At 41.5% G+C, this 17,306-nt stretch overlaps 1 protein-coding gene across 1 annotated transcript in view; it reads right to left on the bottom strand.

The window, feature by feature from the left end:
• DNER (delta/notch like EGF repeat containing) overlaps window positions 1–17,306 on the bottom strand; it is a 372,368-nt gene that overhangs the window by 34,379 nt on the left and 320,683 nt on the right. The window contains exons 9-10 of the mRNA XM_064286606.1: window positions 15,272–15,394; window positions 1,681–1,794 (exon numbers count right to left, since the gene is read on the bottom strand). Of these exons, the coding sequence (XP_064142676.1) occupies window positions 1,681–1,794; window positions 15,272–15,394 (237 nt within the window). The remainder of the gene's footprint in view (window positions 1–1,680; window positions 1,795–15,271; window positions 15,395–17,306) is intronic.

Below are 17,306 nucleotides of genomic sequence, written 5' to 3'. Positions count from 1 at the left end.
TTCCATTTCTGGGAAATCATCCCAAAGAAATAATCAGACAAGTACTCAAATATGTCCATACAAGAAGAGTAATTGCAAACAAACCAAAAACAAAAAAAGAGTAGTTGCAAAGTTGTTTATAATAAGGAAAAGTCAGCCAATGGTCATGTGTTTTTCCTGTGGGGTCAGTGCCCACCTCTTCTGTGGGCACCTTCTATGCCAGCCTTTGCCAACATGCAAGCCAGAATGACCCTTATGCTTTGGTTGGTTGAGGAAAGCTCAGAAAACATGGACCTTATCCTACGGTCTTAAATTCAGGACTCCTGGGTTCTGCCCCATGCTTCAGAGGAAAGGTGTGGTGATCTACTTCTAAAAAATCAGCCACTGAGAACCCTGTGGAGTGTCAGGTCATGGGGTTGCCATGAGTCAGAGCCGACTCACTGGCAACTGGTTGTTTAGCTGGGGTTCTGCTGAAAACAAAAGATAAAACATTTTCTACCCCAATGGCTCATAGATCCTTTTGAGAATCTGCTGAAAGTTTTAGCATCTCCTCTTGGCATATACACAGGATACAACCTTTCACATCTATTTTCAGAGATTCACAAACTCCCTGAAGCCCACAAGTGGTGACTTAGAAGCACCCAGGTAGATCTTGCATAGGATGGATTCCCTAGTCAAGAAGTGACTCCCCTCTCTGTGTTCTGGCTGGCCACCAAGGGTACCCTGGTGACTGTAAGAAGGACATTGGCTAAGCCCAGTCCCTACCCTCCCAGCCTGCTTTGCTCTAAGATAGCTCTCACCCTTCCCACTCTCAACTCTCCACACCTGCAGCATCTGCCCACTACCTGTCTGCCAGTTCGACGTCCTGTGGTGTCTTGCGTGTTGCTATGATACTGGAAGTTATGCCACTGGTATTTCAAATACCAGCAGGGTCACTCATAGTGGACAGGTTTCATCGGAGTTTCCAGACTAAGACACACCAAGAAGAAAGTCCCAGTGACCTACTTCCAAAACTTAGCCACTGAAAAACCATACGGGTCACAACAGAATACGATCTGATACGGCGCTGGAAGGTGAGCTTCTAGGTTCGAAAGCACTCAGAATCCACACTGGCTGCAACAGTGGACTGGAGCATAGGACCAGGCAACATCTGTTCTGTTATGTATCAGGTGGCCGTGAGTCAGTGTCAACTTGATGACAACTAAAAACAACACAGCATCTGTACCTCCACTAACAATATACTCTATACCCGGAGTATCTCCCCCTTCCCACTCCCAACAAGCCTCTTCATTTTTCAAAATCTTATCACTTGTATGTCTTTCAGGAAAATAAATGTGGTAGCTGGATGTAATTTCTATAGAAAACAAATTTGATCTTTCCCTTCTTCTTCTGGCTTTCATTAACACATTTTTTCAGGTGTTAACGTAATGGCTCCTTTATCAGGATGCAAAGCTTCAGCTCTGGAAATGTTTGACCCTGCAAGCCGAAGTACAAAATGCTGACTTTGAAAATGTCTAACTTAATAAGAACACAGACAATTGTTTTAAAAATGGCTTTTCAGCCAAGCAATACCTCATCGCGTGTTGCAATGGTGTTTGTATTTTACGAGGATTTATGCACAGGGGTTGGTTATTTTTTCTCATGTCTGTGATCCTGGGGATCTTGTGGCAAAGTAGAAAGCTCAGTTCATCAGTCACTTGCCTGCAAACCCTGGTGCGCACACACAGGTGCCATTGAGACCTTCGCCATCACAGGTGCCTCCATTCAGACAACTGACATTTGCGCAGGGATCCTTGTACAGCTCACAGTGTGGTCCTGCAGAGAAACAAACGCAAAAGGCATGACCATTTGAGGAAACTTCAGGTCCTGTGGCCTTTGAAAACAAAGTGTTTGAACAGCCTGAAACGGTGAGGAGAAAGGTGTGTGTGTGCGCACGCATGTGTGTGCCCACGTGCGCGTGCGTGTGTACCCACACATACGCGTGCACATGCCCACTCCTGACTTTAGATGGTCGTATAGACACACATTATGAGAAAATAGCAAACTCCGCTCTTGCTCATAGGTCCTCCCATCAAGTCTTTTATCTGGACTGCCTCTGACCACACATCCCAAAGCCTGGAAAACAGAAAGTTCAAAGCTTGAAAGATGAACATTATCAGTGACAAATGCTTTCTGAGTCTCAAAAAGAAACAAAAAATAGCCAGACAGACTTAATAAAATGATAAGTCCTCAAGGTGAAGGTTTGGAGGGAGATATTTTAAGGAGTCCCAGCTCTACTTTGGAGAACTGCAGGCAAGACAGAGAACCATTCGATACTTAGCCCTCATCTTCAAAGACCAAATCAGCTTACCGGACGTACCCTATACGAAAGCTGACATGTGCTATGTACATCCTGCGTTCTAGAACCTCTGCTCTGTGCTTTACATCTAGTTTAATCCTTGCAACAATGCTATGAGACAAATACCCTTATTCCCCCATTTTACAGATGAGGAAACTGAGGTAAAGAATTTAAGACTACAAGTCTTATAAGGGAGGGATTTGAACTTGCCAGCAATCCAAATCCAGAGCCTGTATTTGTTAAATTGAGTGAGCTCCGACTGGCTATGGCGATACACAAAATTCCATGGTGCTCAGCATCCATTTAACAAAAAAGAGGCATTTTTTTAAAAGTCTACATAGAAAAAAAAAGTCAGTTTCCCATTTATGTTAAAAAAAAAAGGTTTATGTGTATATATGTGCATGTATACACGAAAACCCATGGAAAATAGACCAAATTATTCCTCTTGAAAAAGAGATGAGAAGAAAATGAATTGCTTACACTTTCATAGCTATGTATTTCTATAGTGTTGGAATTTTTTAAATGGGTATAGGGCTTTATGAGTCAGAATCGACACCGACACAACAGCAGTGAGTTTGTTTTTTGTTTTTTTTTTAATATATATTATCTTATAGGATCCCTGGTGGCCCAGTGGTTAAGTGCCCGGCTGTGAACTGAAAGGTCGGCAGTTCAAACTGATCAGCCGCTCAACGGCAGAAAGATGTGGCAGTCTGCTTCCATCAAGATGACAGCCTCGGAAACCCTGTCAGAGAGCTCTACTCCATCCTTTATGGTCACTGTGAGTCAGGATCGCCTCGATGGTAGTGGGTTTGGTTTATCTATTATCGTATAATTTTACTAAAAAAATTTTTAAAGATCCAATGCTATTTGAAAGGTAAGCTTCCCGATGGTATCAAAATGGAGTGTCAACATGGATGAATGGACTGATCTCACTCCAGCCCCTGCTCTTTTGGAGAGGAAGATATATTATATTCTGGATAAGAATGTACATAATAATGTGCCACCCCTTCCTGGAGACTTCAAGAAAAATAAGCATAAAGCAAACAGTAACCCAATGGCCGTTATTTAACTCTCCTCTACTCGTTACTTAGCTCACACTGTGCAAGGTACTGCCACACCCAAAGGCTCATCATTTAGTCACTGAAATCATTCTTGTGCAATTTTCCTTCATTTCTTTTTTCGATGTCTTAAGACATACGGATAAAGAAGGAAAAGATGTGGAAGAAGGCAGAAACAGAACATGACCTGTACTTACGTATCTGAGCCAGGTAAGGCATCTTAGAATGGGTGTTTTTTCATTACCTCTGCCCTTTATACCCCATGCATCAGCAAAATTCTGCTCAGCCAGTTTCCGAAGAGCCTTCAGATCTTTGCCTCTCTTTTCGTCCTGCAGCCACCACCCCAACTCCACCGCTTCCCCAGAGTCGTGGGGGATACAGCCCACGTCAGCCAGGTACTACCTGGCCTCTCTGTCTTTTTGACTTTCATCATCCTTAACAAATCCAGGACACATGGTAATATAAAAGTCCAAACTAATTTAACAACCAACTGGTAATTCTTCCACACCTGGTGGCAATCTGCTCCCAAAAGATTACAGGGGAAAAAATCCTATGAGGCAGTTCTACTCTGTCACATGGGGTCGCCATGAGTTGGAAATCAAATCGACAGCACGCAACAACAACAACAGTTACTTTTATGTGTCAACTTGGCTAGGCTATGGTGGCCAGTTGTTTGGGCAAACACTAGTGTAAACGTTTCTATGAAGGTATTCCGTACATGTGATTAACATCTATAGTCATTTGACCCAAAGCAAAGGGTATTACCCTTGATAACGTTTAAGTTGACCTCACCCAGTCAGTTGAAGGCTTTAGAGTAAAAACTGAGGTTTCTGGGAGAAGAAAGAATTCTGCTTCAAGTCTTAAAGTAGAAATTCTGCCTGAGTTTCCAGCCTGCTGGCCTGCTCTACAGATTTCAGACTTGTCAGACCCCAGAATCACTTGAGACAATTTCCTTAAAATCAATAATCAATTAATCACTCTCTTTCCATATATTTATATATATATATGCACATATATATACACACACACATATGCATATATGTGTGTACCCGGATTTAAAAAAAAAAAACCTGAACCCATTGCTGTCAAGTCTATTTTGACTCACATCAACCCTATAGGACAGAGTAGAACTGCCCCATAGAGTTTCCAAGGAGTGCCTGGCAGATTCAAACTGCCAACCCTTTGGTTAGCAGTCATAGCACTTAACCACTACGCCACCAGGGTTTCCCACACGGATATATGTATCATGAATATATATATATGTATATGTGTGTACGTGTATACACATAAGCATACACACACACACACACACACACACACACACATAGGTTCTGTTTCTCTGGAGAACCCCAACTGATACAGGTCTCCTCTCCCAGAAGTCTCTATTTTCCTGATTTCCAAGTAGAATGAGCTCAAAAGAATGAGTAAAATGCAGACGCGCCTCTTCTGCTTCAAAGTGTTTATCTGCAAAGCAAGCACTGGCATATTTACAAGTTCCCACGGGGCTGATCAATGGGAACTATGCAACAACAACAAAAAAGCTTCTAACTATAATGGGAAATACAACCATGGCCAATGTTCAAAGATGTCTGAAAGTCAAAAAAAAGATTTCCATTGGACATAAAGTAACTCGAAGATAATTTTTACTGGGTTTATAGGAATATATTAGCCAAACTCCCCTGGATAATAAAATACAACTAATATATTACCACATTTTCCAAATAAGGCTAAAAAGCAAATTCCAGGCTAAATATTTAAGCCCCTTAGCCTTAAAGAGTCACTATGAGTTGGAATCAACTGGACGTTAGTAGGTTAACCTTAAAATCTTCAGTAAGATAGATTTGATGAAAACACCCAAGATAATAGATAACTTCAATCTATTAAAGGGTTCTTGTCAATGATATTATCCTTTGTTATCCCTATTTTTCAAAAGATAAGACATTCAGTTACTTGAGTATCCCTTGAGAGTTTCCTGGCAGCACAAAGATTGGACAAAAGCTAATCTTCAGAGAAACACAATTACGTGACCCAAGATAGTCTTAAAAGTCCCCAGTGAGCACTTCAACTACTCACATTTCTACACTCTAAGCCCTGCTAATCCCTATAAAACAATATTTGTCATACTGCTCAGCTTGTCTATTAGAACTGAATAGCTATGAGCCAGAAAACTTCAACACAGAGGAGGCAAACAGCTGATGTGCTAAGGTCTCTTCCACTCAAACCTTCCTTTGCAGGGGCCAGGGCCCCACCTTCCTAGACCCCTTCCCATTCCTCAGAGGTTCCAGGCACTTATCCAATGTTGAGTCTTGGGCATTCTGTGTCCTCTGACGGGAACATCTTCCTTCACCCTCTCCCCCAACCTAGTCTTTACCTGGCACATTATAACTCATCTATGAAGTCCCAGCTTAAGTGTTGTTTCTCTGGAAAGCTGAACTTAACTCTCCCCAGACATAACTGGCTTCTTTCGCCATTGTACATGAAGAGCATACTGGGATTCCCATTATTCTAGAGTTCACTGTGTTAAATTCTAATTGATCTGTTCTCTTGTCTGATTCCACTATGAATCTCTGAGGTCCTTTAGAAGCAAAGGCCATATCTTGACGTGTGGAAGAAATTACAAATATAAGACTACAGCCTTGTCCCTTCAGGAGGGACAACAGCCAGTGTACTTTGGCTGACATACAAGTGGGATTGCCAGAGGAGTAAGACGCCATTCCAAATCTGCCTGAAAAACACCCTATTTTGTCAGGGAAACTAGGTCTACACTTCAGACTAAGTCTGTGCTGTGACACTGGCATCACCCATTGGCAAAGGGCGTAGCACGCACTATTACGAAACTTATGTTTAGTCTCAAGCAAAAATAAACTGCAATTCAGTCAAAACTAATAAAAATTCATACTTTTCATATTAAGGGATGGATAGGCAATGTTTCTGAAAAGATTTCTATTCCAGCAGGGCTCTTTACAGAAGTTAATTTTAGAGTTAAAGTCAGGAAAAATTCAGAGGAGCATGCTAATTATAAATCTTTGTTGTCATCACAATTTAGACATAATTAATATTCTGAGAACTGAAAATCATCATTTTAGCTTCAGGAAAAATAAGCCAGGTAAAGAAAAATTAACTTGAAATATTCTTTGTGCATAATGTTTGCTTTGAAATCTCATATTATCTGATTCAAACTCACTCCCTCCATGGAAACTTCAGGTATATCAACCTTCACCGAGCTCAAGCTTTTCTAAGTCATAACAGAAGGTGCAATTGATATCTCAACCTCAGCCTCATGGTTCCATACGAACTGATCTCGGTCCTTTGCTTGAGTAATGGCCTGAAGAATGGAGGAATCTAACTTAGCCGTATTTTATCCATTGTAGAACTTGAGAGGGGCACGCAGAACACCCAGAAATTCTTGTCCACTGCTTAAGCAAAATCTAGAAAAGGAAATAATTTCAGTCCATACAGACAGATCTTTCATCTTTTAAATTAGAAAATTCTGTAGTCTTTGGAAATAAAAAATTAGACACAATGTGATCACATCTATAAAGTAGTCACGTCATTTCTGAGAATGTATGCCAAAGAAATAATCCAGAAAGTAGGAAAATTATATTAATAAAGTGGTTCATTCCAGAATTTTTTATAGTAGGATCACATCAGATCCATCAACAAAGGAATGGATAAATATTCCCTCACGGGAACATTACAGAGCCGCTTAAAATAGAATGGATAAGACTTCTAGAAATAAATCAAACATAATTATAACATTATAGTACAACATCATAATATAATGTGAAGTATGAGAAAACAATACAAAATTGTAGGTATACTGAATTGTAATTAAAACAGGATATTAAAAAAAGATGGAAACAATACACATTATTATTGCTGTTGTGTTCTGCTGTAAAGCTATGCTCAACTTTGAAATTTCTCTTTCCTAAATTTTCGCTACTGTTGCTATGTTACTTTCATAATTAAAAATCAAAGTGTTTTCTTTCCAACTTTGTCATCAAAATTTCCAAGGTTTTTGTTGCTGCTGCTGCTGTTGTTGTTGTTAAATTTATTCTGCTGAGAAAAAAGAAAATCAACACACTGAGACTTTACTTTGACTTTTTGACAATATAAGGTTAAAAATACTACCCCAAAGTCTTAAAAGCTCCATCATAAACTAGCTTTGAACTAGTTTCGAAAGAAATATTAGCATTTCAATATGTCTGAAGGGAGGTTGCTCTGAGTTCCTGCCTGTATTTTGCTTTCCAACAATTTCATGATGCCCAGTAGAAACTTACATACTAGGAAAATGCGCAAGGTGATTTCCTTTATTTAATTAGACTGCTGAGCGATAGTTTTCATTCAACCGAAGATAGCTATCGAGTACTTGCTTTGCGCAAGCCACCATAGTAAATTGTGGGAATTTTAAAACAAGTCTATAGAGTTACCGAAACCCAGGTGGCAGAGTGGTTAAGAGCCATGGCTGCATGATCAGCAGTTCAAATCTCCCAGGTGCTCCTTGGAAACTCTATGGGGCAGTTCTACTCTGTCCTATAGGGTTGCTACGAGTCGGAATTGACTCGACGGTAACTATTTTGGTTTTTGGTTTTATGTAGTTACTGCCTTTTAGGAGATTATGATTCAGTGTAGGGGAGAGGAAAGTCTGAAGCCAGAAAGAACTGAATATAAGACTGAGCATATTTATCGCAGGAAATATAAAGAAACTGCTGGGAGTGTTCAAGGAAGGGGAATTTACATCTGGTTGGGCACCAACATGTCAGTGAATACAGCCAGAGCATTGGATGAGGGAAAGGAGACAAGAATGAAAAGCTGGGGACCCAAGAGACAGAAAGGGCCATATAAACCAGAGGCTCCATCAGCCTGAGACCAGAAGACCTAGATAATGCCCAGCTACCATCAATGACTGCCCTGGCAGGGGACACAACAGACAGTCCTTGATGGAGCAGGAGAAAAGTGGGGTACAGAACTCAAATTTCAGTAAAAAGATCAGACCTAATGGTTTGGCTGAGACTGGAGGGACCCCAGAAGACATGGCCCCTGGACTCTCTGTTAGCCCAAAACTAAAACCATTCCCAAAGCCAACTCTTCAGACAAAGATTAGACTGGACCATAAGACATAAAATGATACTGGTGAGGAGTGTGCTTCTTATCTCAAGTAGACGCATAAGGCTAAGTGGGCAGCTCCTGTCTGGAGGTGAGATGACAAGGCAGAGGGAGGCAGGAGCTCGTTGAACGGACACAAGAAATATAGGGTGGAGAGGAGGAGTGTGCTGTCATGTTACAGGGAGAGCAACTAGAGTCACATAATAATGTATCAGTTTTTGTATGAGAAATTCACCTGAATTGTAAACTTTCACTTAAAGTACAATTAAAAGAAAAGAAAAGCTGGGGAAAGACAGCATTCATGGTGACCAAGGATGAGAATTCAGATGGGGAAGGAGAGGGGCCTCAGGAGGAGCATTAACGGAGCTCTGGAAGCCAAAGCAGAAGAGTTTCAAGAAGGACCCAGTGAGTGGCGAACACAGGTAAAAGGGCAGGAAAGTTGAGTCAGAAGCAGAATGGGAAGAATTTGCAGATTTCACTTCAAAAACATTCAGTTAGGTCACTGCAGAAGTCACTTTTAGTGGAATAGTATGGACAGGAGCCAAAACGAAGAGCAAATAAAGAATAAATATTGAGGAAGTAGAACACTATATGTGCCAACTTTCAGGAAGCTTGGTTGAAAAAGAAAGAAGGAAGAAAGAGAAGTAGAGGTGGATGCAAAGTCAAAGAAGGGTTTTTTACCTTTACATGCAACTTAATGAGGTCAGAACGTTTATGTTTTCTGTTTAGCTGCCCAATTTTCCAAGCACCATTTACTAAACAAGAATTCCTTTCCCATTCATAGCATTCCTCTTAAACAATAAAACATTATTATTATTGACAATAGTCTCTGGGCCATTATTTAGTTCTAGTTATCTACCTACTCTTGCATCCCTAATATACTACTGTCATAATAATTGTCCCATGATAGTAAGTTTTACCATCTGGCAGGAGAAGTTCTAACTCGCTGAGTTTCTTTTTCCTTAGCTATACTTGCCTGATTTCCTCCTGTACTCATTCTTTTTAGAGGCATATTCATTCATTTAAGTTTATGTTTTAAACATAAAACAGCAAAAAACATCACTTAAGAAATTCATATGGAAAATGAGAAATTAAATACACAGCACTCCCCCCAACATGCCACCCAACAAAGTTCGAATCCCAGCAGTAAGTACGAGTTAGAAATGGGTGCCCAACTACATGATACCTTCCCAAGTTTATGCAGCAAACTCTATGTAAATATATTTGGTGGGAGGGGGAAGGGGGGAGGGGGACACTTCCAAAGAGAGAGAGAACATTCATCCTTCAAGAAAAGAAACACTAGGATCTTTTGACTTCTCTCCTCCCCTCTCTCACTCTACCTCTGAGTTGGAAAGCTTGGGAGAATCAATTCAACAAGCAAGATTAACCCCTTCTGCCTCTCTCTTAATTACTTTCCATTGGGATGAGATCTTTAAAGCATTTGTATGCTTTCCTATCCCTTCCACCCTCCACCTCTCCAATGCATGGGTTTTGTTAAAATAATATGAAACTTTAATTCCATATTTTTAAAGTTGTTCCTTAAAAGCAAGTGCAGCAGTATACATAGGATGATCTTTCCCACCCAATGAGTCACACCCTTGTGTAATCCTTCGATTGTGAGCTTCTAACCAATAGAAAATGGCAAAGGTACAGAAATTTCTCAGATGCAATTAAGGTCCCTAATCAGTTGACTTCATGTCAATCAAAAAGGGGATTATTTTAGGTGGGTCTGACCTAATCAGGTGAGCCCTCTAAGAGGGTCCAGGCCTTCACTGAAGCTAAAGATTTGAAGAAGCAGAGGCCATCTCTCCTCTTTGCTGACTGTGAAGAAGCAAACATCCATTAATTCCATAGCCTCAAGGGGAGGAATTCTGTCAACAAACAAACTCAGAAAGCTTAGAGTAGATCCTTCCCTAATCAAGCCTGCAGATGAGAACACAGCCCAGCCAACACCTTGATTTCAGTCTTATGAGACCCCTGCACAGGCAAGCCACTTAGGCGGTGCTTGAACTTCTCACCTACAGAAATTGTGAGATAATAAATATTGTTGTAAGCCACTAAGTTTGTGTTAATTTGTTACACATTAATAGATAACTAACATAGTAAATACGCCCACTTCTTTTTAAGAGATTTTTCTTCACCAGTAAATTACCAATCACAGTAACATTAACATCATCCATTTAGGTTTAACTTTGCATTTAAAAGTCTGCTCAACATCCTTCATCCTGATCCCCATCTCCCACTGTCTGGATAGCAGCTTTGTTCTCAGCTCCTGCTTGAAGGAAGTGGAGGAAGTACTTCTTAAAATAATTTTCTTAGAGACGGTACATATGGTGACATGTTTTCTGCATCCTTGAAGGTACAGAAATTTCTTCTTTTTACCCTCAAATATAAACGATCCCTTAAATCACAGTTCTTTTTGCTTAAAAGGCTAAAGCACTATTCCACTATTGTTTAGCATCCATATGTGTTTTCAGTTGCCTCATATGCATGTGAAAGCTGGACAATGAAGAAGAAAGACTGAAGAAGAATTGACGCATTTGAATTACGGTGTTGGTAAAGAATATCGAATATACCATGGACTGCCAAAAGAACAAAAAAACCTGTCTTGGAAGAAGTACAGCCAGAATGTTCCTTAGAAGCAAGGATGGTGAGACTTCATCTCACGTACTTTGGACATGTTATCAGGAGGAATCAGTCCCTGGAGAAGAACCCCATGCTTGGTAAAGCAGAGGGTCAGCAGAAAAAAGGAAGACCCTCAACGAGATGATTGACAAAGTGGCTGCAACCATGGGCTCAAGCATAACAACGATTGTGAGGATGATGCAGGACTGGGCAGTGTTTCGTTCTGTTGTACATAGGGTCGCTATGAGTTGGAACTGACTCGATGGCACCTAACAACAACAACAACATAGTACAGGAACAGAACAATGCCAGTTTGAGTCTCTTTCTCTCCGTGAAGGACGTTGGAAATGCTCTCTATTCTTGGATTTGGAAATCTCAAGTTGTGTATCATCTCCTTCATTAGTACTCTGACACTCCCTAAGCCCATACCATTTGAAAACTTAAGTCTTTCTTCAGCTCTCAAACTTCTCTTGGTAATTAGTTGGTTCTTGCTTTATTTCCATGTGTTCCTTCTTCTTCTTCTGGAGCACCATCCTTCAGACAGGAACTGGTCACGTACTCCATTCTCCACATTTCCTGTCTTTTCACTCATGGTTTCCATCTCTTCATATTCTTACTTCTATCATGAAATAGTTTCCCCTTTTGATTTCCCAGATCCAAATTCAATTTTGTGTAGTATACCATTATGTTTTTCCACACCCTCTCTTGAATTTTTAGAGTTGTTGGTTATTGCTGTAATTTTTTTTATCTCCTAAATTTTATTTTCCCTCTTGGAGTTGCTGGTATGAGCTCCCTGTACTGGCCAGGTGGGAGGGTGACACTCTCAGGCAGAGGCAGAGAATACTAGAGATCCTTCTCCAGCACTGCACAGTTCTGCCGACTGGGCTTTGTTTACTAAGGCATGGAATAGAGGCCTCCGTGTTTGGGATTCTCAGGTTTTCCAGGTATGAGCAAGAGGGTCCATCCTCTCCCAGCCACACACAAAAGACCAGTTCAACTCAACTGTGTAATTCCCTTCAATGCAGCCAGTATTCATGAGATCAGTAGACACCTCTATCTCACAGGATCACACGCAGCACTCACAGCATATACTTCCTAGCCAGAAACTGAGGTGTCCTTTGGGCTCAGCTGGACTTTGATTCCTCAGTTCTTCCCTGAACATCCATCCTCTATCCTTGTTGTAAGCAAAGGTTCATGGCACCTACACCCTTTTCTTGAGAACCCAAAGCCTCAGATGTGTTTGAGATGCCCTCCAGAGTCATCAACCTTCTTGAATCACCCAGTAGAGATCAGGAGGGATCAGGGATCTTGAATGTAGACTTGAGCTTCCATCTCCCTAGAACCTTCATTTTCTTAGAGTAAGAGATACATGAGCATATTTCCAGGGTGGTGGAAAGAAGGAAGAAGAGAGAGTAAGTGGTGGAAGACAGGCAGAGATAAAGGTAAGTGCTGGAGAAATACATCAAAAAGATAAAAAAAAAAAAAAGTTGCTGTCCAGATTCCGACTCTTGGTGACCGCATGTATGTCAGAGTACATCTGTATACCGTAGGGTTACCAATGGCTGATTTTTTTGGAATTAGATCACCAAGGCTTTCTTCTAAGGCTCCTCTAGGTAGACTGGAACCTCCAACCTTTCAGTTACCAGCTAAGCTCATTAACCATTTGTGCCACCCAGGACTCTATCAGAAAGATAAAAGGAGTGGAGTTTAGAGCATGCATGGAAGGATTAACTTTACCAAGATGAGGAGAATATCATCAGGTAATATGGAAGAGAGTAAGGTTTTAGTGGTTGTGCCTGCAGATAAGCTTGTAGGGCAGGGGTCTCAAACTGTGGTTTATGGGCCAACATATTACCATCACCTGAGAAAGTACCAGAAATTCAAACTCTTGGGCCTCACCCCAGACCTACTGAATCAGGAACTCTAGCATGGGGCCCAGCCATCTATAACTCAACAAGCCTACCAGCAGATTCTGATGAACTCTCAAGTTTGAGAACCATTTTTATAGGGTACGGGAAATTAGGTTAATTTGAATATGTTCACAAATGTTCAACTCTCTTTTTTCTCATGAAATTGGGGGTGAAGTCAGGTATAGTCTAAAGGTGAGTGGTTCAGCATAAGGCTTGGGAAAGGTGGCAAAATTTTGGAAAATCCATTGACACAGAAAGGGAAGAAGGAAGCAACGAAGGCTAGGACCATGGTCTACAAATTTGTGAAGACAAGAGTAGGTCATCACATGTCATTGTATTCTTTATTTCTTAGCCATGATAGGGTGAGCAAAGGTTCAAAGGCAGAAAAGTAAGTGACATATTTAGAATATGCCCCATTAATGATTTTTTTTCATTTATAAATACAAAATTTACTTCATAAAATTATATCACAAACTAAACAATTTTGGAAGTTTTGATGTTTGAGCACAGTCATCAGTACACCCACTTCTCATTTATCAACATGGTTAGGCTCCAAAGACCAGGTTGCTATGCAAAAATCAGCACCGTGCAAAAATGGAGAATGACCACATCAGATCACAAAATATTTTGTGGGACATATATGTCCCTCTCGACCCAAGAAGCAGAAAATGTAGGTGGGTGCTATATGTCCCACTGGTCCTGAAAGAGCAATTGCCAGACAAGCATGACTAAGGGGCAAAACAGTTGGATAGTAGATTTTTTTTTTACTGTTGTCATACAGGTGAAATGTTGGATATTGAGACAGTTGGTAAGTAAGGTGTAGGTGTACTAATTCTGTCATTGAAGAATCTCAAAATCTCTGTAAAAATCACTTTCTTATTTCTACCCAGAGAAAATGAAGGGCAGCCAGTTTAAGAGATTTAGTCAGGCTCAACAGGAAGCTACTGGCACAATTCGGATGCATGACCTAGGTCTCCTGGGTCATTGCTCCTATGTGGTTCTTTCCAGAATTCAGCTGCCCCCCTTTTTCTCAATGCTCTGACAGACCTAGAACTGGAAAGCCATGTGGATGAAGCCAGCACATATGTCCTTCTAGAAGTTGGGTGAATCTGGCTCTAAATGGGAATCACACTCAGAAAGAAGTATCAGATCTGCTGACCATAAAGCAAAGACTTGGCCCGAGCTCAGCCCTTCACTCCAGGGGCCTGAGCAAATCCATCAGTATGGCTGACAAACCCTTGAGGCTCGCCAACAAATCCCCAAACAAAGGTGGGTCCATTCGGAGAGAAGTTAATGGTGATTGCAACACAAGGTCACCAGGCAAATGGACGTGTCTGGAGAAAGGATGGTATCAGCACAGCAAGCAGTGATGGGAGCCAGAGGTGAAGTGAAATGGCTATAAACAGAGCCTACAAAAGCATTACGAAAATCTAAACCCAGCCCTGAAGTTACGGCTTAGCGATAATGTGTTTGACAGCTGATAAACAGGCTAGCCTGGCACAGGGCAGTCTGAGGGCGTCTGGGCTTAAAGTAAGGTCACACCATCCACAAATCATGGTAGAGTCTAATGGAGAGACAAAGTGAAAGCGCTCTGGGGACCATACTGGCAGGGTCCATGAGGGATAGCATTACCATCCACCTCATGAGGATGTTGCAAGGATGAAGTGAGTCAATGCATCTAAGGACTTAGTGCAGGACTGGTACATTATAAACACTCCTTCAACACTGGCTGCTTTTCCAGAGTGACACTGATACACGTCCACTCAAATGAACTAACATTTCCCTCCCAACTGACTCACTCAATGCGGATTAATTCATTTGCCAGCACATGAGCACAGCACCTGTGTCCTCCCCCCGACAGAAAGCACAGCATCATATCTGTGCATCACGAGCACCACAGAGCAGCACGCTTTCCTCTCCCACAATTTTCATAGCCACGCCCTCTGACCAGTGTTGAGCAGCCCACTTACTATCATATTTTACTGTCAGCTTTGTACACATTCCACAGAGAAGACAGAATCCCATGGAAGAAGGACAGGGGAAAGGGCAGGAGAGATTTTTGTGGTTCATTAGGAGGAAACCAGAGACTTACACAAATTGTTCTATTCGACCCCATAAATCATCCCACCGTCAGGTTTTGCTTTTTGTTCTAAACGACTTCAGGCTCCAATGGGAGGCTGATGTGTTTAGATGGAGGAAAGAATGACATCATGTAAAGCCATTCTAACACAAGAGGCCGAGTGGTCTTCACTCACCTTTGTACTCTGGCAGGCACAGGCATTCATAGCCGTTCACAAGGTCCCTGCAGGGGGCAGCGTTCAGACAGGGGGCGGAGAGGCATTCATTATACTCCTCCTCACAGTAGAGGCCGTGGTAACCTGAGTGGCAGAGAGAAAAGCCTGCTATAAGACATGCCCCCTTCAAAATTCGCGCTGAACTGGCCCGCAAGGAAAGTCGTTGTTGTTAGTTGCCATCCAGTCCTTTCTGACTCATGGTGACCCCATGTGTCCAGAGTAGAAAACCACGGGATTTTCAAGGCTGTGATCTTTTGGAAACAGATCACTAGGCCTGTCTTCCGTGGCACCTCTGGATGGGTTTGAAGTGCTAAGTTTTTGGGTGGTAGTAGATCACTTAGTCAGATGAATTGGAAAGTATGGCCTAGACAGATGGGGGTGTATAACTGAAATAGGTACCCTGGAGATGGCTGTGGCAGCGTACTGGTTAAGACTTTGGCTGCTAACCAATTGGTCATCGGCAGCTCAAAGCCACCAGGTGCTCTTTGGAAACATTATGGGGCAGTTCTACTCTGTTCTCTATGGTCCCTATGGGTCAGAATCAACTAGATGGCAATGGGTTTGGTTTTTGGTTTACGAAGAAAGAAGGGGCCCTGGTCATATAGTGGTTAAAGCACTTGGCTTTTAACCAAAAGTTCAGTGGTTCGAACCCAACAGTAGCTCCATGGGAGAAAGACGTGGCAGTCTGCTTCCGTAAAGATTCCAGCTTTGGAAGCCCTATGGGACAGTTCTACCCTGTCCTGTAGAGTTGCTATGAGTCAGAATCAACTCAGATGGCAACAGGTTAACGGGTTACTGGTACTGGTGACCAGGTGACTGAAGAACAGGTTACTGAGAGTGTCTGCGGTGGCCACAGGACACAGGAGACGGTGATGGTGGCAGAAAGCATGGCAAGGGGGCAACAGTTCCTTTCAAGAATGTGAAGCACACTTTTCTCCCACATCAATTAGGAAAACATATTAACTAAAGATAATTGTATTAAAGGAGCAAAGCTTCAATGCACTTCCATTGCTCTTCAAGCCAGAAAAGAAACTCAGCTCAGAGGGCTTAAATGAAATTCCCGATGAAAGAGTTTTTCAGTTTATTTTAAAATATGATTATCTGAATGACAGTATTTTGGATATACATATTTTTTAATTATTAAAGATATAAAAATAGTAATGATGAAAAAGAAACCAATGATTTCTCAACAGAGACGCCTCTGACTTTCCTAAAGAACAAGAAGGCAACATTCCTTGCAATTTGCTTATGAATATTAAGCTGTTTTTAACTTTTAAAAACACATGTTACTGCCAATACACAGTGAAACTGGGCCATTTTCAACTGGCCCTGTCCAAACAATGAGAAACATGTGAATGTTTTCAAAATTCACCCTGCCTGTATGAGTTCTGAGTTCAGATAAGCAGAAAAAAATAAAACTTTGCCCAAGTGGAGACTAGAGCGACAAGCTTTATTCCAATCTTTCCAGCCCAAAGCCAACCCTCAAACTCAGGAGGTGCCATGAGCACACTCTAATGTATTGAACTATTTTGTTTCTTGTGCCTATCCCAAAAGTAGGTTAAACTCATATTTGCATTATTAACAGAGCACTTTTCAAGTATGTTGCCTTTCCAGTTGGCTTTTCAACTGCTTTCCAAATTTAGGCAGTGATAATGGTCCCTTAAGGAGTCCTGGTGGTACAATGCTTAAGTGCTCAGCTGCTAACCAAAAAGTTGGTGGTTGGAACCCACACAGCAGCTCTGTGAAAGAAAAGACCTGGTGATCTGCTTCCATAAAGATTACCCTATGGAACAGTTCTACTCTGTAACGTGGGGTCACCATCAGTAGGAATTGACCAGATAGCACCTAACAACAACAGCAACGGCCCCTTTGAGGAGACCTCAGCCTAGCTGAGACAAATAGGATGGCACAGTTTTCTTATCTTTTATCTTTCCCCTATGAGGAAAATATTAAATAACACAAGAAGCATCAAAAGAAGGTGGAAAGAATAAAGAGT

Source organism: Loxodonta africana, chromosome 6, assembly GCF_030014295.1.
Source record: "Loxodonta africana isolate mLoxAfr1 chromosome 6, mLoxAfr1.hap2, whole genome shotgun sequence".
Taxonomy (NCBI): Eukaryota; Metazoa; Chordata; class Mammalia; order Proboscidea; family Elephantidae; genus Loxodonta; species Loxodonta africana.
This window is presented reverse-complemented; position numbering and strand designations above follow the sequence as displayed.